This window comes from Semicossyphus pulcher, unplaced genomic scaffold (genome assembly GCF_022749685.1).
Source record: "Semicossyphus pulcher isolate SPU_LCO1_2020_fin unplaced genomic scaffold, fSemPul1.0.p SCAF_26, whole genome shotgun sequence".
NCBI lineage: Eukaryota > Metazoa > Chordata > Actinopteri > Labriformes > Labridae > Semicossyphus > Semicossyphus pulcher.
Window position 1 is genome coordinate 6,344,878 of NW_027211700.1, and position 24,124 is coordinate 6,369,001.

Here is a 24,124-nt window from a genome sequence, read left to right on the forward strand (position 1 = left end):
AATATGAATATGGATAATATGTACAGTCATCATTCATTTTAGTCAAATCAGCCAAGTAGGATAAATGGGATATTGTACGTTCATAGAAATGTAAAATACATACAGTAACTACTTTTTTTTCATAAAAATTTATTTCAGCCCTCCCAGTCTCCTTTGCACTGTTTATTTACATAGACCTATTAACATAACAGTTTGACCTTTAAGGAGACAATGTATGTTATTGTCTAGAGGTTGTTTACACAGCTAAACAAACATAACTATTACCAACTTTTGTATATGTTCTTCTTGTATCTGTGAAGTTCAGAGCAATGAAAGCTGTAGTCAAATGTCTTAGTTACATAAATATAGTTAAAATGGTTGTATTTCATAGTATCACATTGCTCACATTTTTTCACAGCTTTAAATGATTACAATTAGTTGTATCATTATTATTATGATGATTATTAGTATTATTATTGTTATTATTACGAGTAGCATTCATAGTACTATTGTTATTTTGCTCAAATTTGCTGATACATTTTTAATCAATTTAAGAAACACATATCATAATTTAAAAATTAAGATTTAAGTTTATCCAAGTGTGTGTCCCAATCTCCCTGTCCTTTTACTATATTGTTTAAATAAGCCAAAAGGTTTACTTGGGCCTGATTTGTTTTAGTTACGAGACATAACCGTTTCGACTTCTATTGTGAAAATAAATACCGGAAATGATTCCGTATTATTCTTCTTCGCTTCGTTGCTAAACTTTCTCCTCTGAGCTACACGGTAGAAGCTCGACGAGGGCAGCAGGGAGGCCGGTCTCGTACTTTACAACACGGCAGAGACCAACTGACGTTAAATCATGGTAGGCGGAACAAACTAACCAAATACTATACTATAACTTTTTCGCTTGTGTTTTGCTGTTTGGTGGTTGTTTTGTAAGTTGCACGTGCAACGTGTGCGTACAAAACTATCCACAAAGTTATCCATAAGAGGCAGAAAGTCAATTCAAAACATAGCCTACCGTATGTGTACTTTATGCTGCAACCATATTGAATGCAACAACAAGGGAAAAAAGTAAATATTTTATGAACAGCAAAGTGTAAACCTTCCCAGAAAGATACAATCCATCCGTCTATTTTTACATATTACAAAGTTTTTAGATTTACTTACGCGAGATTTTTTTAACATACATTTCTCCCATTGAAAAGTAGATCAACAAGAAGGCTACAACTGTTCACTGACTTGATTTGATTTGAGAGGACCAAGTCATTCTGGAGCAGTCATGCATATAAAATGTGGAATGAGTAGTATCAACAGACACACCCCCTCCAAAACTATCTCCAAAAGCGGAAATAAAATAAAATATAACATGTTTTCTACATGTTTCTACTTTACATGAAGGTCTATGTTATAAAATTGATACATATTTTATGCTAGACTGTAATATATCAAACACAGGCTGACGATTGTCTTAATGAGTGTTTGTACAACTCCCTGTCGAAGAACATCTGTTGTTGCGGAGAGGGGTTGATTTATTATCTTATTAGACTCTTGCTGATTAATATATTCTATTGTCATCATCTTTCTTTCTATAATAGCCTCTGCGGTTGGATATCAAGCGGAAGCTGACGGCTCGGTCAGACCGGGTGAAGAGTGTGGATCTGCACCCCACTGAGCCGTGGATGGTGGTTAGCCTATACAGCGGCACTGTGGTGGTCTGGAACCATGAGACACAGGTCACTATCAGTCAGCTACAGTCCCCTTTAATCACTCAATTCTCTTGTTTGAGCACTCCTTTAATCACTTGTTGAGTCATTACTTCATGCACACAATTTTATCCAAGCCTTTGATTACCAGATGTCAATAAAGTTTGTTTAATGTTAATTTGCTTTGATTCCTGTGTGTGTAGACGATGGTGAAAACCTTTGAGCTGTGCGACCTGCCTGTCAGAGTGGCCAAGTTTGTAGCCAGGAAACACTGGGTCATTACTGGAGCAGTGAGTATTCTAACATAACTGGAGCTCAAATATATGTATGTCAAGGTAAATCAATGTCAGTAGCCATTTATTTTCAGGATTGGAATTGTGGTTTTCTCTTTTTTTTGGTATCAAAATCAGCTTAATTCAGTAACTTCGAATGATCTGCTCGTTATCAACCAACTGAAGCTTCTCAGGGGATTGATTATGAGCAAAACATTCGAATCAGGTGTGTTAGAGTACGGAGAAACCTAAAACATGCAGGAAGGTAGCTCTCCAGGAGCAGGGTTGGAGACCCCTGATATAAAGGAAATATTTAAACCTTTTGAATTTGTTTTACACTGCAAAAACCACAAGCCCAAATTCGACAACATTTTGGAACAGACTATAGGCTGTATTTAACAAGTGGACGTGGTCTCTTAGTTGATGTGAAAGTGCCTTAAACCTGTATTGATTTCAACGGCGAGCAGAGAGCGACTGCAATAGTTGCAAGAAGACATCACATTGTATGGACACAGATAAGAAACATCTCATTGATGTATTACATCAGAAACAATTTCCTCAATTGCGAGTTTCAAGTCATTTTCTATACAGTATATTTTTTATAATAGATAGATGGGCAAAAGCCAAACTTGGGGCTTCAAAGTAGTCGTCCACAAACCAACTTATACATCTTAAAATGTGGATTACAACCATGACATTCCAACAGAATTTAAGGAAAATGGCCTCCATGTGAATAAGGTGAATAGGTGTGTACTACAGCCCATGAGGGCAGTGTCACACCTTGTTTGAGGCAGTGACAATTGTCAGATAAACCTGTGTTTTTTAATTTAGGGTTAAATGCAATTGTTGGTCTTGTGTCTGTCCCCAGGATGACATGCTGATCCGTGTGTTCAATTACAACACACTGGAGCGGGTTCACATGTTCGAGGCTCACTCTGACTACATCCGCTGTATCGCTGTGCACCCTACACAGCCCTACATCCTCACCAGCAGTGGTAGGAAAGAACGACATACGACCACACAAAGAGTCTGCATTTTAAATGCTGTACCGAGCCTTATCATGTCTTATATTTGTATGTATGTGTGTGTGTTTTTTAGACGACATGTTGATCAAGCTGTGGGACTGGGACAGAAAGTGGTCGTGTAGTCAAGTGTTTGAGGGACACACTCACTACGTCATGGAGATCGTCATCAACCCCAAAGACAACAACCAGTTTGCCAGTGCCTCTCTGGACAGAACCATAAAGGTACACACACACACACACACACACACAGACATACATGCGCATAGTCGTGCAGTTTTTTATTAAGTACACAATAGGCGGTTGCTACAGGGTACAAACACTGTTCTTCCAGTTTAAATGAAGGGTAAAGTGACTGCACCTTTTACATGGACGTTTTCAACCATTTCAATCAAGGCCTCATTTGCAAAATAACAATGATTCAGTGATATTTAAAGGAACTGTGAATCATTCTGCTGTTTACCTCTTTCTGTGTGTTTCCACTCGGCCTGCTGTAGGTGTGGCAGCTGGGTTCCAAGACTCCCAACTTCACTCTGGAGGGCCATGAGAAGGGCGTGAACTGCATTGATTACTACAGCGGGGGAGACAAGCCCTACCTCATATCAGGGGCAGATGACCGCCTGGTTAAGATCTGGGACTATCAGGTACCAAATACAGAATGAGATGCTACAAGAATTCGGTTTCCTTCACAGATATCGCAATGTATCTTTTTTTCAATATCGTGCAGCCCTACATACAGTATATATCTTGTCGCCTTCTTTTCAGGTAATTTCATAAATTAAGTTCACATGAACCTCAAATTAATTTTATCCCATAAGTCTAAAAGGGTAGGTAGAAGTAGGTATAGTTGTTTCTGTAGTGAAGGCAATAACAGGAATGCATTTCTACAATGCTACCTATCAATTTTAAAAAGCGATGTCTCTATCTTCCAGAACAAAACCTGTGTTCAGACCCTGGAGGGTCACGCCCAGAATGTGACCTGTGTCCGTTTCCATCCGGCGCTGCCAATCATCCTGACAGGCTCTGAGGACGGTAGGTCGGGTATTTTGATAAAACATTTTAAAACGGCACGAACGCAGCAAGTCTGTGGCCCCGAATGAGCGCAGCTTTGACCTCTCTATCGTTTGTGTAGGCACTGTTCGCGTGTGGCATTCCAACACCTACCGTCTAGAAAACACACTGAACTACGGCATGGAGAGGGTGTGGTGTATTTGTGGCCAGCAGGGCTCCAACAGTGTGGCTCTGGGCTATGATGAAGGCAGCATCATCATCAAGGTATACTGTATATGTTTTTGAACATCAACATTGAAATATGATCTGTAAACTACATCTCAGGTTACTAAAACCTCACTTCCCCTACCTGCATTCATCTGTATCCCCTCTTCTTGATGTGTTTTCCCCCTCTCTGTCTCAGCTGGGTCGGGAGGAGCCGGCCATGTCCATGGACTCCAGTGGAAAGGTCATGTGGGCTCGCCACTCCGAGGTTCAGCAGGCCAACCTGAAGGCAATGGGAGAGGCTGAGATCAGGGATGGGGAGCGGCTGCAGCTGGGTGTCAAAGACATGGGCAGCTGTGAGATCTACCCCCAGACCATCCAACACAGCCCCAACGGGAGGTGAGAAACTGTGCTGTGGGTGGAAACAATGACAAGAACTTGTGAGTTCTGGATTAGAAGTTGTGGATTATCTTAATTGTTGCCCTTACCTGAAGGTGCTGGTTGCTGTATCACACCTCTTTAACAGCAACTCAGTTCTACAACACTGTTTTTGTTTATATACTACTAAATGAAATAATGGTTAATTTTCTAGTCTGCTCGGTCTACACCAACTTGAGTTCCCCCAGCGCACACACAAACACAGCAGGCAGATCACTTGCAGTTTATACTTTCTTTCATGAACTTCTGCGGCTCCACACACTATAAATAAACTGATCGTTCTTCAACCGTGCGCCTCCGCTGCCTGGCTTCTTCACCGGCCCGATCTCCAGCTCAGGAAACAGTTCAACAGAACATTATCTTGCTTCAGCTTCATTCGTCGCCGTGACCTCTTTCTCATGTGTGAGCCGACCCACAGTCCAGCACGCTACTGCATAAAAAGGGGAGAGCAAAATTCGCTGAGCACCAGCTGTGCCAATCAACTCAATGGCGCTGCTCTCCTGAGCCATCCCGACGCCTCTCCCTCGTGCAGCTGCATGCCAGCCATGCCCACCTCCACAACATGAAGTTGCAATAATCTTCACTTAATCTACACTTGATACTAAATGAGCGAGGCTGAGAGATTTTTTTTTTCCTAATTGAGAGAGGTTTATATTTCTTTTTCTTAATGTACATAATATAATTATATTTCCATGAATTTATGTTTGTTTTTGTCTGTGTGTTTTTGCAGGTTTGTAGTGGTGTGTGGGGATGGAGAGTATATCATCTACACCGCCATGGCCCTGAGGAACAAGAGCTTTGGCTCAGCTCAAGAGTTCATCTGGGCACATGACTCCTCACAGTAAGTCATAATCATGTTAAAGATATCATTTAACGCTAGCTAGCTTAGCATATATGCAGGAAAAAGAGAAAACGGCTAGCCTGAAAATTTGCCCTCTAACTCACTAATCGATGTTATTTAAACCTGTGCACGACTTCCTGCAGGTTTGCATGCTGGACATTTTTCCCGGCTGCACTGTTAATGCATTACTGTTTGTTTTTAAGTTATCGTTTGTGGAAAGACCAAACAAACAGGCTATGGTACGATAATGAGCTTTCGAGGTGCTGATAAGAAGATATTTAAACTTTGGACAGAGTTATGAATTTATATTTAACAAGTTGAATTAAGTTGTGGTCAGGTATATCATTATGTGCATTATTTTCATAGGTATGCGACCAGGGAAGGCAGCAGTATGGTCAAAATATTTAAGAACTTTAAAGAGAAGAAGACTTTTAAACCTGACTTTGGGGCTGAAGGTGAGTGTCATTTTTTTACTTCACACTGTGGCATATTTTGTGGTCAATATTTTCCTCATTCCTGCATAAAAAGGGTTTATTTAATAAATAGACATATTTTAAGTATTTAATTGTTTTATATGGATGTTTTTATTTTAAATCTTACTGCATTTTCCATTCAGAATTTTTTTAATTATTTTTTTTACTTCTACACTACCTGCTTTTTATCTTTTTATCGAAATACCATGGCAGATTCATTGTATGTGAAAGCTTACTACACAATAACTTCATTCGGATTCTGACACGACAGATATACGTGTGTGTGGATACATTTTTTTTTGTTGTTGAATTTATTTAATCAGGAAGTCCACATTAATCAACCTATCAGCATTACGCTTCAAAGTAAATATTCCAGAATTAGCACAATAGCTACGTTTCATCTATCCTAAGGGCCCGATCAGACAGAATGCGTTTTAGCAGCTGGGGGCTTTTTTGTCGTTGTTTTCAATGAGAGGCTTTTTGCGCGCTGCTTTTTGCATTTCAGAGCGCCTCGTGTTTTTTTTTTTTCATTGTGCAATCAGATGAAAGGAGAGGCGGGCCTTCTGTCAGTTTACAATATAACAGTTAGGTTAATGACAGCTAATGATTCGGTGGTTGCCTTAACAACAGTAGGAAAAAGAGGCGCAGTGAGCTGCTCTTTCTTTAACCGTAGGCTTCAACAAAAAAGGCAATGCGGTGCGCCTCGCATTTTACAGCCTGCAAAACACGCTCTGTCTGATCGGGCCTTAAGGCAGGTACTTCTGTGTGCTGTCCACGAAACAGGCTCAAGTTTTATATACAAGAAGGAGACATTTGTTACATGGCAAATAACATACCCACATACAATAAGTTGGTTAAAATAAAATTTTAAAAAAAGTATATATGTGCTTGATTAATGTTGAGTGACCTGCTATCCCACAGGTATCTTTGGTGGCTTCTTACTGGGAGTGAGGTCAAACAGTGGCCTTGCTTTCTACGACTGGGAGAGTGCTGAACTCATCCGCCGTATTGAGATCCAACCTAAACATGTGAGTCGCACCGTTTTGGCTCTCGTTTCTCCAGCAGTCTGTCTATCGCCCTCTTACAATATGTTGTCTTCCTGTCTGTAGATCTTCTGGTCTGACTCTGGGGAGCTTGTGTGTATCGCTACGAGTGAGTCTTTCTTTGTGCTGCGGTACCTACCGGAGAAAGTGGCGGCGGCACAGGAGTCCAAGGAAGCGATTACAGAGGATGGGATAGAGGACGCTTTTGAGGTCAGAACTTTAACTGTGCAAGGATTTAATTTGCAGAACTTGCAGAACAAATGATGAAGAGGAGAAGAAAATGTATAATTTCCACTATTATTTCCGACAATTATTTGTGTCTTTCTCGTTTCTTCCTGCTCTCCAGGTGCTGGGGGAGGTGTCAGAGGTGGTGAAGACAGGGGTGTGGGTGGGGGACTGCTTCATCTACACCAGCTCTCTTAACAGACTTAACTACTTTGTTGGGGGAGAGATCATCACCATTGCTCACCTTGACAGGTACAAAGCCTCTAAGCTCGTGAATATTCAAAAATGTACTAGAAAACCTACAAATAGAATCAGAACAAAACGAATGTGTCAGCCATCATCGCCACCCTTTGCGGCTGTAAATCTACGTGGCACCTCATGTCGGCCACCTTTCTCTCGCTATACATTCTCAAAAAATTAGAAATACCATTAAAAACATCTCAAAGAAGTTGCTTAAAGCTGATCTTTCTTTAGGACCATGTATCTGCTGGGCTACATCCCCAAGGACGATCGTCTCTACCTTGGGGACAAGGAGCTGAACGTCATCAGCTACTCCCTGCTGCTGTCAGTGCTGGAATACCAGACAGCTGTCATGAGGAGGGACTTCAACACGGCCGACAAGGTTTTACCCACAATCCCTAAGGAGCAGAGGATCAGGGTCGCCCACTTTTTGGAGAAACAGGTACGTTTTCCCCTGCGACATTTTTCAGGATTCGGATGAATGCATAATTAACAGAACATCAGGCAGCCAGATGGAGCAAAAGCTCCAGGCAAGATTTTGTCAGTCTATCAGTCATGAGACTGGTTCTGCTTCTCACGCGGTCTCTTTTACCACGTCCATTTTTCACATTCATACTTTCACATATCCTGTCTTCCCCTGTTGGCCATTGTGCTTTACATAAAAACAGATGACATAGCAGAATTTATGAGACAGAATTTTTTTTTTGTGTGTGTTCTTGGTTGTGTAGGGGTTCAAACAGCAGGCCCTGGCTGTGTCCACTGACCCAGAGCACAAGTTCGAGCTGGCCCTGCAGCTGGGAGAGATCAAGATAGCCTATCAGCTGGCCTTGGAGGCAGAGGTGATTACACGCATGCATATGCACACAAAAACATACTGCATACGGCATACTGACTGTATACAGTACAGACAACATACTTTAAAAATATAATTTTTAACATACAGTACATACCAATTTTACAGGAAACAGGAAATTATATAATGTGGAATAGCGGTTTTCGATAAAAGTGCAAGTCAAAGGAGGCTGGCAGGGGAAAATCGGGGTCAAGTTGGGGTCAAAAATGTGTCCGTTTGTGATCACACATGCAGCCCATCCGTACAATGTCAGGAAATGTTCAGTGCGTGTGTGAAAGAGGCGAACGTAACATCAAAATGTTTTTCCAAGAAGTCTTCTTTGCCGAGATGTTTTCATTTTATTTTCACAAAAACCCAAAATGTATTGTATTATATTGTACTCCAGCTGTGAGCAGCTCCTCAATTTTATTTGTGCATTGCATTGTGGTAGAATACTGTGGACCATCAGCACATTCAAATACCGGCTGTGTTGGGTACACATAATGTCTGCTTTCAGGAAACATTCCACTTTTGTAGTTTCTTAAAATCTGCTCAGAATCAGTTTTTAGAATGAGTTTGAGATTCGTCTACAGCCACGCTAGCGGCCATGTGAAGCTGTATTTAGGAACAGTGCTTTGAGCTAAATGCTGACATGCTAAAAAATATTGGGGCGCTGGTTCGACTCCCGGTCTGCCAGTTGGTGCATGTCAACCCCCACTCTCTCCTCCCCACATTTACTGTCTCTCTTCAGCTGTCCTATATAATGAAGGCAAAAGCCAAAATAAAAATAAAAAAGACAATGATAACACACTGATGTTTTTGACCAAGATCACTAAGTGTGTTAGCATGGGGCGCTGGTTTAGCTCAGTCGGTAATGCAAGCACTCCATTTACAAAGACGGTTGCAGGTTCGATCCTCGCCATCGGCCCTTTGCTGCATTAACTTCCACACGCTCGTGTCCCAATATCCCCTGTCTCTCTTTAGCTGTCCTGTCTAATAAAGGCAAAGTGGCCCCATTTTTTTTTTTTTTTATGTGTTAGCAAACAAATATTTGTTAAGTAGCCTCATACAAAAAGTTAAGCTAAATCTGAATGTCATTAGTTATGTAGGACAGTTTTGGACCAAAGTGTTTTTGTTTGGAATTAGGAGAGGGTCACCAGTGTTTTTACAATATATTCTGACAGGGATAAATATAAGAATACATGCCAATCAATTTCTCTCAAAACCACAAATGCTAACCCCATGACACTAGCATAACAAAAACAGCTTTACAAATGTATATTTTTGAAGATCGACAGTCTGGAAACGTTACATACACTACCATGTTTGAGCTAATGTTTACTGTGTTTTATGTGCTTGTTAAAGGGGTTATTTTCAACATCTTTTGTGGATGTCAACAACTGCAGCTGTTCTTCACATTATATAGTGTAGTCTACTAATCATAATGAGTCAGGTCTATTTCTCAAAAAACTTATTTTTGAATAACTTTTATTAGTTTTATAGCATTAGTCAACTACTGTTTATAGCATAAAGAATATATCTACATGAAAATAGATTACTTGTTTTCCCTATTTTTGCCATTGTAATTTGTAGGATTATGTTTATAGAATCAATCACTTGAATTGAACAGTTTTACAGCCCCGGCCTCCCATACTGCTTCAGTGTGTTGTTAAGGTCCATGTGTCTCCTCCTGTGATAATCTTCTCCTGTCTCTTTGGCGCCGTGACATGTGGGGATTCCAGTCAGAGCAGAAATGGAAGCAGTTGGCAGAGCTGGCTACGACAAAGTGCCAGTTTAGCCTCGCCCAGGAGTGTCTGCACCAAGCTCAGGATTATGGGGGATTACTGTTGTTGGCCACCGCCTCGGGCAACGCCGACATGGTGGGAAAACTGGCTGATGGAGCGGAGAGGGACGGGAAGACCAACGTGGCCTTTCTCACGTACTTCCTGGAGGGAAGGTAAGCGAGAGGACGAGGGGAGGGGAGTGGAGGGGAGGGGAACAATGTTTCTATCCACATTTTGATTTCACAGTTTATTTTTTTAATTATTTCTTTTGTACTCGCACAGATTGGAAAAATGTCTGGACCTTCTCATCAAAACAGATCGGCTGCCAGAAGCTGCCTTTCTGGCAAGAACATATCTGCCCAGCCATGTGACAAGGTGAAGTTGTTTCTGTTGCGTGCACAGCATATGCTGGCTGTGTCTGTGTAGTCATTAATCTCATGTCCTCTAGAACCTTTGCATAAACCAGTTTGTCTCTGATTTGTGTAATATGCCTGTTGTGTTTCCCAGACAGCAAATCTACAGTTTTAAAACTGAAGCCAAACAATTTTCCTAAAAGTATTTCTTTAAAAAGATAAGCTATATCTGTTAGTATACATCATGCATCACTGGTTTGCTCTGTACTCTTCCCTCCCTTCAGGGTGGTGAAGCTGTGGAAGGAGAGTCTGTCCAAGGTCAACCAGAAGGCAGCAGATGCTTTGGCTGACCCCATCCAGTACAGCAACCTGTTCCCTGGCCTCCAGCAAACCCTGCTGGCTGAGCAGTACCTGAAGGAGACTCATGTCAGGGTCAGGCCTGCCGCAGAATACCCGCTCGTCATGGTCAGTGGAAGTCAGAGGAACTATACCTCACACAACTTTAATAAATTGTGAAGTGATTTCATCCCGATATACGCACAGAACCAGCGTCATTGCTGCATATGTTGTATAATGTAAGTGAAGATAACATTTGGCCTGTCTCTCTATTCCCTCTCTCTGTCTCCTTAGCCAAATGAGGACCGGAATATTTTGGAGGAATGTGCAGCATTTGTGCCAAAAGGAGAGATCCCCGGCCTAGAGGTGAGGATCAAACCTGTACCTAATGTCATAGAAAGATGCCGTTCCTTTAACTGACCCTGTAGCCAGCTACACTTCAGCGAGTCTGAAATACTGTCTGGGAATAAACAGTGAAGGAATTTTGTTTTAAAAGACAGTAACTGTGGAAGATCCCCGTTGACTGTTTAAGACTGCTTCAACAACAGTTTCCAATGGTGGACATAGATTAATGTTTTTGAATTTTGCTGTGCTGGGTAAATGAAGTTAATGGGGGTATTATGCTAATTTCAAGCTTCATATTTCAGAGTGAGTAGCTTAGCATAATTTACAGCTCAAAAAAAACTCATTTTTCTCACGCTGGTGCTCTGTGCAGGCCCTCTGCCTGAAACAACTCGGTCAGCTCTGTCCCTTTAAGAAACCCCGCCCCTACAACCCCACTTTCTTCTGATTGGCCAACTTTCTGAAGCCTGCTGAGGCTGCATTTTGTGTGCAGCGTGTAGCACAAACTGTGTAAAAGCTGGCGTTCACGGCAGCCTGCAGACTGAGCTGAGAAGCCTGGGGATTACTCCAACATACTTTTACCTACAGATGTGAAACTTCACCCACGTTTAGTTTGGACATCCAACATTGTAACATTATGTCTTAAAATGTGAAACAGCATAATACCCCCTCTTTAAGTTGTTTAGTGCGCTGGATCAGAGAATTTGTACATGAAAGCATTCATCATTTTTAAAAGCTCCTGTGAGGAGTTCTAGATATAAAACAGGCTGAAATTAATACTGATGCCTCTATATGACCTACAAAAGCAAACGAGATTGACTATTTCTATATAGTTATTTTTAATGTCTGTAACCGCAACCACCAGGTTGGTTTCAGAGGAACGTGTGCTTTTACTGTTGGTATTTATAGTACGTTTGGCTCACAATAATTCTTTACTTTTACTTAAGAAAAAAATGTCCGTTTTGGCATGCTGCCTGGTCCGACACCGACCCATATGCATCGATGACAAGTTATTAACAGTGAACCTATTCTTTAAAAAGAATCGTAATTCTACCTTTTCTGTAAACAGGAGGCGGTGACGAGCGTGAATGAAAGCATCATGGTAGCAGCAGTGACAGAGGCTGCACCTGTAGAAGAACCAGCAGTGACAGAAGCAGTACATGCAGAAACGGCTGCAGTGACAAAGGCAGAGCCCGCTGAAACAGCTGTAGTGGAGGAACTCATTCCAGTAAAACAGGAGATTATTGTTCCAGTTTCAACTACAGTAGAAGAGTTCATCCCAAAAGCAGCATCCCCTCTGCCTGTCGCAGTAACAGAAGCGCATCCTGAACCACTACATGCAGAATCTAGTCCTGCTGAAGAGGAAAACGCCGATATTTTAGAGGAGGTGTTAGACTTTGTTGAGGAAGACAATTCAGAGTCCACCAGAGAGATTCCCTTCGAAGAGCCAGAGATGGTACAACCCAATCCTGTGGATGTCAGATCACCACTTGAGACAGATGTTTCTCCAGCAGCTGATGTCTCTGAAACATCTGTCACAGAGGCCACACCCCAAGCCATCATGTCAACAGAAGAAACACAGAGTGAGACTGTGGCAACAGAAGCCATTGTAGAGGATGTCCTGGTTAGCACTGGTCTGACAGCTGATACAGATGTACTAGAAGCTGTAGCAACACCTGTCCCTGAAGAAGCAGGTATCATCTCCACAGAAGCACCAGCCCTCATAGACACAGCAGCAGAGGAAACTCCTGTTCCTGAGGAACTAGTTACAGTAACGGCACCATCACCTGTAGCAGTGGATGAGCTCATCTCCTTCGAAAACACAGACAGTCCAGTGGTGGATCTGCCCGTCCAAGTCCAAACGTTTCCAGATTTGGCCCTTGACCCTCTCCAAGACACAATGCCAGTATTGATGCCAGTCCCAGCACAAGAACCAGAAAAAGAGGAACAAATCACAGCACTTCCTGAGCCCGCTGTTCCTCTACTGGCTGAGCCGCAGGTTTTAACCCCAGTGGAAGCTCCGGCAGAGGAGGAGGAGGCTCCTGGGGGAGCTGAGGAACCAGCAGAAGACCTCGAGGATGAGATGATTGACGAGGTAAACATTGTTTTCTATCTTAAAATTGTAATCTTGAAGATCTCAGTTTTGTTCGATAAACGGTTAATTGCGGGAGCACACTTCCCAGATATCCAGACAGTGTTGCATGTGTGACGTCCACGGTTGGCTCCGGTTGTAACTCTTGATTTTCCTCTCTGACGGCCGCTTTCCTTTTTAGACTGTTTGCTTCATCTGAGCGTCAAGTTTGTTTCTTTTTCTTTCACTTCTTTTTGAAGTTGTATCTGTAGTCATCCATCTTTTCTTTGTTTGTTCAGCCATAGTAGATTACTGTTTACTTGCAACACTTGCAGAGGCCGGAAAAGCAGCCGCTTAGCTCCGCCTACCCTCTCTGGCAGACCAACCACTGCTGGCTGATGGAAAACGCGTCACTAACTGGGAGCCACTTGTGATTTTTTGCGCTAAAGTCGCCACAGACACCCAGTCTGTAATACTGCAATTATGTTACCTCGTTCGGCGATAGAAAGCGACTTAACAGACATTTATTTAAGTGAAAATATTCAAGATCACCTTAAGGCACATATGTACAAATAGTGTATATTATTATGGAATCAGATTTATTGTGAAGTATAATAAAGAATTGTACGTGGCCATTCCTTTTGATGCAATGCCTTTTGCTTACCTCACACTTTTTGTTCTTCCTGCAGGCCCTGGATGATCTGGATCTGGACAATTTTGACCTGGAAGATATTGACACCTCAGACGTCAACCTGGATGAGGATTTCTTGATTGAATAGGAACCAAACCTTTCAGTTTTTTTGCAGACCAAAGAACACAAACAGTTGTTTACAAAGCTGTCAAATGACTTTAAAAACCTGAAAATTTGTGGTGCTGTGGGACCAAATGGTGCAAAAGTTAACCTCCAAGATAGCAGGTTAGACTTCTAATCAAGCCACAACCTTAATGAACCATTCGGACATGTCCAGGCTGGGTTTACGTGTACTAAACCCATGAAGGGGCATTATGAGGTTAAAGTAATCATGGGTCGATTTAAAGGGACAAAAATTGTGTTAAAGGGGAAATTAGGATAAGATATAGGGAGGTGTTTGCGTGATATTTGGATGTATGGGATAAATTGCAGCCCGTAAGAATATCAAAGTCAAACTGTCGTTGGTGAACTTTTTTACACCAAATGTTTGCTGTTTAAAATCCATCATGATTTAAGGGTTCAAATGTGCCTTCACATGTCTATGTGCCATGTGCTTCTCAAGCTGAAAAACAACTACTCTTCTGTCTTATACCTCATACAGTCTGACACCACTGTTGATCAGGGTGTTCTCCACATGCTTTCATTCTTAAAAGGAAAATTTAACCGTTTAGTTTCTCTAACATTCCTTCTGGATTAGAGCAGTATTTTTCAGTTATCTGGGACAAAGCTGCCTGTTTCTTCCGAATGCTATGATGTTCATAAAAAGGAAGTGTATTGGAAAATGTTGAACAAGCCCAAACGACAACAAACCCCCCCTTTTGGTTTTATCACCTCTGTTTTGGATGTCTAAATGAAATGGAAACTTTTTAAAGCTAGTATCAACACATGCTGCTTTTCAGAAAAACTGGTCACATTTACAGATTGTTTCTGTTCCAAATGCCCTACATGCATTACATGTGTGTTTTCAAAGATCCTTTTTTAGGTCGGATGGTACGGTGTACGTGAACGTGAAAGAGAGAATAAAATCATCTTTTATCCATGTCTGTGATTGTATTTGAATTGAACAGAAGATACTTTCCCTAACGATAGCGCTCGGTGAAGAAACCCCTCCCCTTGTTGCCTCATCCAAATACTTATACTACCACATGACCCTAAGTGGCCACCATAACCCAAGCAGCATTGCTAACTTCCAACAGACCCAGGCTCGAGGTACTGACAATGCTGATACTACCTCCACATTTGAATGAAACGAGAGAAAAATCGAGAGAAGAGTTTCTAGAGAGAGGTGTGGGTGAGGCTGTATGCTGTACCTCACCCTACTCCTCCATTTTCATAAGGAACGATAGAAGAGAGCAACTCAAACTTGTAGTTAGACGGGCAGCGAGAGCCAGGACATCAACATCAGGTGAGCACCTCCCTTCACCGGTGTTTTGGCCCACGACACCTCGGGGAGGCTCAACAGTTAGCTCTGGTGTCCCAGAGCCACCCCCCCTTTATATGCTAGCTCTCACCGCCCATCAGAACCGTGTGGTATTAAATCCTTATGTAAAAAATGCAACTATTCATGGTGCCAACGTTACATCTGAAAAAGGAACAGCATAGAAGAAAGGATTACTTACACTTGTTTTGGCCCCCAACAGGCATCATTTCTCCTCATCTAATCCACTGACTAGCTCCGAATGTTTCGTCTGACATCTCCTTTGCTGCCTTTCACACTCGGTTCACGCACTCCCAGTCCCCTAGTGACATAGTTGATCGTGCTATGAACCCTCTACAGTTTTTTCACTCCATCGACATGTCACACAGGTACAAAGATCTTTATTATGTTATGTACATCATTTGACCGAACACATCAGGTTTGACTTTGAGACAATGAGGGTGTTTCACTACGTTTTCTCTCCATGGATAAATGACAAACTTTGTGCATCCTACGAGCACTTTCGAAGCGAATTCTTCGAGTTGTTTCGCTGTTAAGTGTAACGCTTTCCTGTCAGGGCAGGAGCATGTGACTTGGACCAAAACAGTGAAAGAGTAGAATGTTGCACTTCACATTTTGGAGGCCACTTTCAGTCATTTTTTCTGGTTATGGATTATATTCCTCATTCTGGATGAATTTGTATATTTCTATCTAGGAGTGGGTCCGTCAGGCAGACGAGCTCTTGGCATCCATCTGTTCGTTCGCCTGCAGGGCCAGCTCGATGTACCCCGACCTCTGGGACTCCTTCTGGGCATAGATCTGCAGGGACAAGGGTCAGAGGTCAGCAAAGGGGAGTAGAGAAAGGGCACACCAATTACTTTGTGGTTCGGGATTTGCAAAAACATCTTAGTACAATCACAGTATTCATTGTTTCAGTGGCAGCTTAATAAGACACAGCACAAGTTTTGCTCTAAATCAAGCATGACTAAATGAGAGGCTTTGTGTGATAGCAGACAGACAGACACCCGTGTCTCCTGCCGCTAACTTTTCACATTAAATGGCTGTCATTTTCAATGTCACTCCCACTGCTTCAAGGCAGAGGGGCTGCGAGCGCTAATAAGACCTGATGTGTGCAGGGCTCGGCCCCGCAGTTCCCACGGTGGAGACAAACGCAAACCTCTCACACTGGAAACCTGAGATGAGGCGGCCTTGACTTGACCTCTCAAGAACTACACTGACTCCTGATTTACTCTGATACCTCAGTAGTCACAATTTATTTGACTCTTTGGATCAATTGGCAATACATATATTGCAAAGTGAATAGAAGTTTAACTGAGTTTAAGTCAAGGTTGCGTGTTCTCACCTTAACAAGGTCGGTGCCAGTGGCCTGCTGGCTGGCAGCTTCCTGAGCGGACTCGCTGTCGGGGTGAACCATGTGGAACAGAGACACGAGGCTCACTGCATCCTGGAACCTTGAAACACACACAGACAGACACAAAGTGGGGGCTTAGGTCACGGCTCTTTGCTAGCATGGAGAGTAGATGGGGTGTGGCCCTGGTCAATCTAAATCAAGTCGAAGAGTCAGTAAAGATAGGCGGTCCAGCCTGAAGCACACATGCATTTATCAAACACACACAAACTCACCGCTCATTCTTCAGCATGTCCACGATAAGCCCGTCCAACCTGCGAGCGTTCAGCAGGTACCAGGTCATGCCGCCGAAATGCCTGGTTGATCGCAGCAGCTCATATTTGCCATGTTTGTCCAGGTCCTCATAGGTGGCTCTATGTACCTACACACACATAAAGGGATAAGACCCTAAATTAATTTGATGGTGTACTCAGCCTGAAGCTCTTCACATCAAATCTATAAACTTCTAATCCACACCCTTGTTCTAATTTTACACATCATATCGAGTGATCCAAAGAAAATACAGAAACTGACTGTTGGAATTTCATGGTTTATCAGGCGATATACATTGTACAGATTTCAGCGCACTTGGCGATCAGGTTAAAAAAACAGGAAAATCATTGTCGTATTACCCTGATGTATTCTGAGGAGTCGGGTTCAAATTGGACCAGACACAGGTCCAACACATCCTCATGGCGGTCCTGGGAAAACACCATCTAACAGAGAGACACACAGGTCAAAATTAAAGCCTCACTGGACACCCACACACGTGTTTTCACTTCCATTACTTGATTAGACATCTTCTCAGGGACTATAGTGGTGTTCACATAACTCACATGACAGTCTGCATCAGTACATTATCAGGGAAGACAACCGACAGCTTTATTTTCAAGTGTGAACTACAGCTTGCCGTACCGGTTTAGGATCAACTTATAGTACTGTAACTTGATAGAACAAAAAACAACTTGATGTATCACGATGATATATAATTTTGACACTTGTACTATATGTACAAAGTATACATACACTATTGATGCAGGTGATGTGAAAGTATTCAGTACTACAAAGCATCTACTTTGTACTATGACGCAGGTATCTAGTTAGGTAGTTCTAGTTATATAGTTACATAGTTAGGTATAGTATAGTTTTGAATCCATTATATTTTAAGTTTTAGGGTTAAAAGTACAAAAATTCTTTGTTTTGGCAGGTTTGTTTTTCATGTGCATATGCCACACGACGCAGTCACGAAGATGAGCGTGCACACACCAAGAAAGGCAGAGAAGCACCAACACAGACAAGTGTGCTAGCTAGCAAGCATTGATGTAAACAATACCAGATTTTACATCATTTAATATCTGCTCTGCAAAAGTTGTGTGTGTTCAACTTGTGTGAACTTTAAAAGATACACACAATGTGGCGCCTTAAAAATCACTGTTGATGGCTCTGTTCCATTTAAGTGTCCCAATAAGCAAAGCCAACACGAGGTGCCCTGGAACTAAATTACGCTTAAAGGGGTTCACACTGAAAGCGTATTATGCATGCAGAAGCACTTGGCTTTTGAGAGTGCTGGTGATGTACACTTGTGTCCTACAAGGCAATGCTCATGGGAAAAACAGGAGCTACTCATAACTACAAAGGGCCCGGCTCTGTCACAGAACACATTATGACATGTCTCAGTAGTGAAAGCACAGATGTCTCTAATAACAATAACAATGGCTGCATTCCATTTAACTGATTTAGTTTCACGGTCCTAGTATTGTGCATGTTGATGTGCTGTCACAAAGACATAGCTTCCTGAGACGCTTAAATAGAAGAAAGTCATTGTTTATGTTATTAGTAGCACCTGTGATTCTCCTGCTATGACAAGTCAAAATATCTGCGGTGAAAAGGCCACTGAACTATGGGAACGGTAATAAGAAAGTTTCAGAAAGACCTAGTACAACAGTTTGAGTTTATTGACCTCTGCCAGTGAACTATAAATATATGTTATTATTTTCTGTTGGGGTTAAGTGGTAAAGTGCACTTCTTTGTGTGTGCACTAAATGCAATAAGATTACTTTTAGGCCCTTCATGCCTTTATTTACAAAGAGGACAGTGGATAATGTCGGAAACAGGGGAAGATGCGCAGCAAAGGGGCTGAGGGTGGGAGTTTAACATGAGGCCACTGCATCAGGGACTCTAGCCTCTGTAGATGGGCTGCTGATTAACCGCTGAGCGTCCCAAAATACCATTTTAATTTAAATATTGTGCTGCAGAGATGTTCTGACCTACACAACACATACAGAGGTAAGTATCAAATAGTTTGGTATATATCCCTGCAAAAACCACACCATAATGATGTAAAAATGATCATTCCCTTTAATATCACAAAGCATATTGAAATTGCAGTAAAAGTCAAAATAATTGCAATTAGATATTTTTTCAAAATCCTTCAGCCCCAGCATATAACGTATACAGGTAGTATGTTTAGTGGCCTCAACAATTCCCAGCATACTTCCACCCAACTTCAAGCTGTTCAATATGACCAGCTGAAGTATCAGGAAATACCTGTGTAAGTGTTCAGGGCTTCTAATATCATGACTATGGGTCAACGTTGCCTCTATATCTTAAAAACAGAATTAATATATTCATTAACAGTATAGAATTCCAAAAAATTACAGAGGAAAGGTGCAGGGAAAGATATCTCTTATGATAATCAGACTGTACAATTTCCTACCTTGAGATTCTCCTCCTTGAAGATGAGAGGTGCTGTGAGTTTTCGACCCTCCCTGGGAAAGTAGACATGAATGAGCCGGTCCCTCTCCTCCCAGGTCGCTTTCCTTAAAGTCCCGTCAGGTTCCCTTACAACAATGAACCTCTCCTATTGAAAAACAACAGTGTATTTAAGGATCTCACCTCTTACAGCAAAAAGTTGCGTATGGACAGGTATTAAACTATAAAACCATATTAAATATAAAAAATAACATGAAAAAAAGTCAGCTGTTAGCATATAAATCCATGTCACCATTTTAAAAAGAAAACAGAAAACATGACATCCAAACAACTCAAAAATCCCTTCTTCAGACAACATTTGTTTATCAACCTGACCTTGGCTTTTGTTGATGCTTTTATACCAAGAGTGAACATTGATTGTGCTGAAGCACGTGTAACATCCATCAAGTCCTCCATACAGCCCCCAGTTACAAACTATATAATCTGCACACAAACTAACAACTACTTTAACCTACCCTGTGTGGGATGCTGTAGGTAATGTCTGTGAAGACAATTTTGGCTGTGTCCATGCCATCTAGGATCTTGTCCACAGACAGCACATCGTTGATGGGCTTCCTCTCTTGCAGGACAGGGGGCATCTTCAGCAGCTTCTTCGCCTGCTCTGCTGCTAACTCTGTCGCCTGGGAACACACACACATGGGACTGGATGAAACAGGTGTTACTGGGACTTGTGTGTGGGTGATGAGGTGTTCTTATAGTTTATTTAATGGCACCTGGTTCAGCTGCTCATCGGTCATGAGTTTATATGTAGGCGGCTTCAGTTCCTGTTTAATGGGTCGGAACACTTTTTGCAGGTCCAGGCCTGTTATCCTGCTGAGGATGTCCTGCACAGCTGGATCTGTGAACTGTGGTTTTGCACTGTCTGAGAGGGCTGGAGAAAAAAAAAACATAAAAGACGTGTAGTTAAGATTTAGTTTGTTTTAAATTGGCTTACATTGTTTGTCGTGAAAGCTACTAGTGTAGTCTGGACTGGAATTTAAGTATAATGATATGGTTTTACAGGAGACCTAATAAATGTTTTCTCAAACTTAAAATCATTCAGACCAGACTTTTAACACTTTTTGCCATGTTTGACAGTAAAGTGGGGTATAGTAAAAGCTGTACACACACGTTTATCAAAAAAACCCTTTAAAAATGAATACACCTCCGCTCAATATTACATGATATAAAGCTATTGAAGATTTTTCTGCCAATTCCGTTGGTTTTAAAGAATCGTTATCGACAGTGAGGTAAACGCCGTGCAGCTAGACTAATGAACCATTATTATATTGTATGTATCTCAACCCTTCATTAACTTACGTTACAATTAAGCCGAATTTAAAGAAATACTTCAATTATTTATAAAATATATCAAACTTACTGATACATTGCCTTTATCATTTCCAGCAGGTAAGTCAATCTTAAAGAGGCCGATATGTTAACCTAATTCGACACCTGCACTGAAAGGAGTCGAGGCTAACGAAACAAGCTACAAGGTCAGTGTTGTAGTAAAGAAACTCATTCAATTAAAAATATATTCATTGCATTAAAACGTACCTTTGTCTGGTGTTCCACTACACAGTGCCCTGGCGCTACATCTGACCAACATTTGCTTGCTCTTTTGAACATTTTTAACTCTACAGTAGCTCCGAAATAAGCACCGTGCTGTACCGAGCGCCGCCATTTTTGTTATTACCTCATCGATGCGACATGACCTTTCACCTTACAGTTCAACAGCCAAGCAGCATGGGATATGTAGTGTATTTTTGTGTGTAGGCGCAGCTCAACATCGTCGTTGTTTATTTTTATTTCCCACGGCCTATCATGAGCTATTTTATCAACAGTGTCACCGACAAAACAAGCAAACCAAATGTGATCTCCTTCTGGTTTTATATGCTGCTTTGTAATTCTATATCTAGCCTGTTTCACTGTAAAAGGAAACATTTTCTTATGTTATCCATTCAAAAAAAAGTCTAGATAAATATACATAAGGCCAAAACATTAAATATGCTCGCCACAAATTAATTATGTCGAGCTAAAAACAATTCAAATATAATAAAAAAGCAAATTAATATATACACTTCATAAAGTACTTAATTTAATCTGTTTAAATGGGCTACTGTATGTACAAATTTACATCCTTGGAAATCTCTCATAATTAAATGATAATAATATAGCATAACAATGCAAAGTTAATTTACAATAAAAAAAAAAATCGAATTGAAATACTCATTTAATCACCAGGTGGCACTATAATACCAAATATCCTAAAAAATATGCCTGCAATGCTTCAAAGGAGGATCTCTGGTACAGCACATAACTCTTGCTCTCACTGAGGACAGTTACAGATAATGCTCATTCATACATTTTGAACGTTCATATCAGAGTCTCACAGCCTCTTTTGTCTATCTCCCTCGTTGCTCATCTCTGTGCAGCCTACACACATTCCTCACTTGTCACTACATTGTGTTCTCAAATTGGGTGATAACTTTAAAATCTGTCTGGACGATAAGAAACGCGCTCAGAAGTGAAACACTCGGCAAAAACAGAAATGCAGATATGTGAACTCTTTATCAGACCAGCTCTATTTTCTCACTCAAACTGTCCCTGATTTATTGCAAAGTGTAACATACGTTTATTATAATAATCATATCATATGGTAGATAATTCATATTATGTAACTATTACAGGAAAATCAAGGTCATTCTAAAATGTTTATTTTTCACTAATAAATTCTGCATTTAGTTTGTAAGGAAAGGCAACTAACTAAATCATATTGTAGCATATTTAATAGAATATATTGTTAAAATGCATTATTAGATTTCTTTTGCTTGATATATAACATTAAAAAAGGGGTGGGTTTTCATATACTCAAGACATAATAAGACAAGAGGATGCATACACACACATACACACACAGTTTGGTATCCATGCACAAAATTATATTATTATGAAGTGCATTACATCTGTGCCTCTCTGAAGCGTTTGATTGCTAATGCAAGTGCTCCACTTCAGCCTGAAAAAACAGAGTATTGTGAGTTAAACAGATTTTTGGTTGTCGTCCTTCAACAGTAGATTTACTTCAAACCAGATTTTGAAGCTTCAGTAATGAGTCAGTCATTGACACATTGAACACATGTTATCAGTTTGCTTTATAGTCACATTCAACCTTGACTAAATACCAAACAATGTCTATCAGTGAAAGGAGAGGAGAGGATGAGTAACCTTACAGGAAGTGTTTGGTTTAGGTTTTATCAGATTAATACCAACAACACTCATTTATGGGTTTTTACAAAAGGAGGCTGCAACAAACATGAACAAAAAGTATTATCTTTAAATTCTTATCTAGTCTCATTAACAATAAACCTTACCTTAGATTCAATTACAACAGGCCAGCCAGCAGCGGGTTTACATCTCTCCATCAACTGATGACTGTAAATTCAGACTTTGGCTTTTGTTGGCTTTAACTGTGAAAAAAGAAATTAATATTTTTACTATAATCAAAGTTATCCAATTATTACTAATGGTATTACTACTTTTAGATAGAGAATGTGGGAAATAGTTTTGTGAATTACAGCGAACCCTTCCCCCCTGCTGCAGACACTCACATGACACTTATAGATCATCCAAAAAAAAAAATCTGATTACTGTTCATCACAGTTAAAGGGACCATTTGTCATCCCGACTGAATGAACCCAGTAAAAATGATTTTAGTGGAAGTGTTTCAAAATCAATAGATAAATCAGGGATTATTGTCAGTTATAATACAAATCAATATAAAATACAAGACATTATTTTTGTTAACAAGTCCAATGAAAAATAATACACAGCCAACAGTACTTTTGGCCGTACATTGTAGGTAGTAAAAAACAGATTGGAAATCCATAATTTATTTAATTCAAGATATACATTTTACATACAGTATATATATATATATATATAAATATATATATATATATATATATATATATTAACATTATTTTAACAGACATACAAGTAACACACAACAAACAATGGAAAATACAATACATACATCACTTACAACAACAGAAAATCATAATAACTTAACAGCAAAGAAAATGTATTTTTATCTGAAAAATAAATAAATAAATAAAATCAGATGGGATAAAAGCTGTGTTGATTTTTTTAAGACCTCGTAAACACACACAAGAGAGATGACGTGCAGAAGGGGGGCTACGCCCTTGTCCTTAAGGGCTGTTAATATACAAAGAAATCTTTCCCACCTTGAGTCGTACTGATCTGTCCTATATGTAAATTATATTTTGAAAAATTATTTCTCAAAAGAGTAAAAAGTGAATGTGTAAGGGAAGATTTGGAGTGTTAGAGAGTATCTTAGGCAGCAGGACGGTGTATTTAGGAAGAAACAACAGTGTGTGTGTGTGTGTGTGTGTGTGTGTTTTTACGGTAATAAAGGAATATGTTATGCAGTGCAACAGTGTGGCTCATTTATGTGTTTTTAGCAGTTAACAATGGAGCTATGAGCATAGATATACAATTATAATAGACTTTGAATACTCTAACATTACTTGCATGTTAGATTATATTAAGGTTCAAAGGTAGTAGTTAACAATATAGAAAATATACGCGACTCATTGCTTTAAGGACCAAAAATGAGAAAACAAACATTTAAATGACGCCCTCTCTCTGTGTCCCTGTTTGGC

General features: G+C 40.6%; 2 protein-coding genes across 2 annotated transcripts; one reads left to right on the forward strand and one right to left on the reverse strand.

Moving 5' to 3' along the window:
• Positions 1-764: 764 nt before the first annotated feature.
• On the forward strand, positions 765-14,905 carry LOC138604708 (coatomer subunit beta'-like). Its single transcript, XM_069676679.1, has 22 exons — positions 765-844; positions 1,581-1,718; positions 1,892-1,978; positions 2,829-2,955; positions 3,059-3,207; positions 3,480-3,626; positions 3,915-4,014; positions 4,115-4,257; positions 4,397-4,596; positions 5,366-5,476; positions 5,843-5,931; positions 6,871-6,977; positions 7,059-7,202; positions 7,339-7,469; positions 7,692-7,899; positions 8,186-8,296; positions 10,032-10,246; positions 10,356-10,448; positions 10,711-10,891; positions 11,057-11,128; positions 12,174-13,199; positions 13,865-14,905. The coding sequence occupies exons 1-22, from the start codon at positions 842-844 to the stop codon at positions 13,952-13,954; spliced, it is 3,672 nt and encodes a 1,223-aa protein (XP_069532780.1). The 5' UTR covers positions 765-841; the 3' UTR covers positions 13,955-14,905.
• Positions 14,906-15,667: 762 nt separating this feature from the next.
• mrps22 (mitochondrial ribosomal protein S22) lies at positions 15,668-21,126 on the reverse strand. The gene is made up of 8 exons (XM_069676669.1): positions 21,000-21,126; positions 20,177-20,334; positions 19,919-20,083; positions 19,408-19,551; positions 17,324-17,407; positions 16,928-17,073; positions 16,647-16,755; positions 15,668-16,102 (listed from the first exon to the last, which is right to left on the reverse strand). The coding sequence occupies exons 1-8, from the start codon at positions 21,124-21,126 to the stop codon at positions 16,010-16,012; spliced, it is 1,026 nt and encodes a 341-aa protein (XP_069532770.1). The 3' UTR covers positions 15,668-16,009.
• Positions 21,127-24,124: the final 2,998 nt, after the last annotated feature.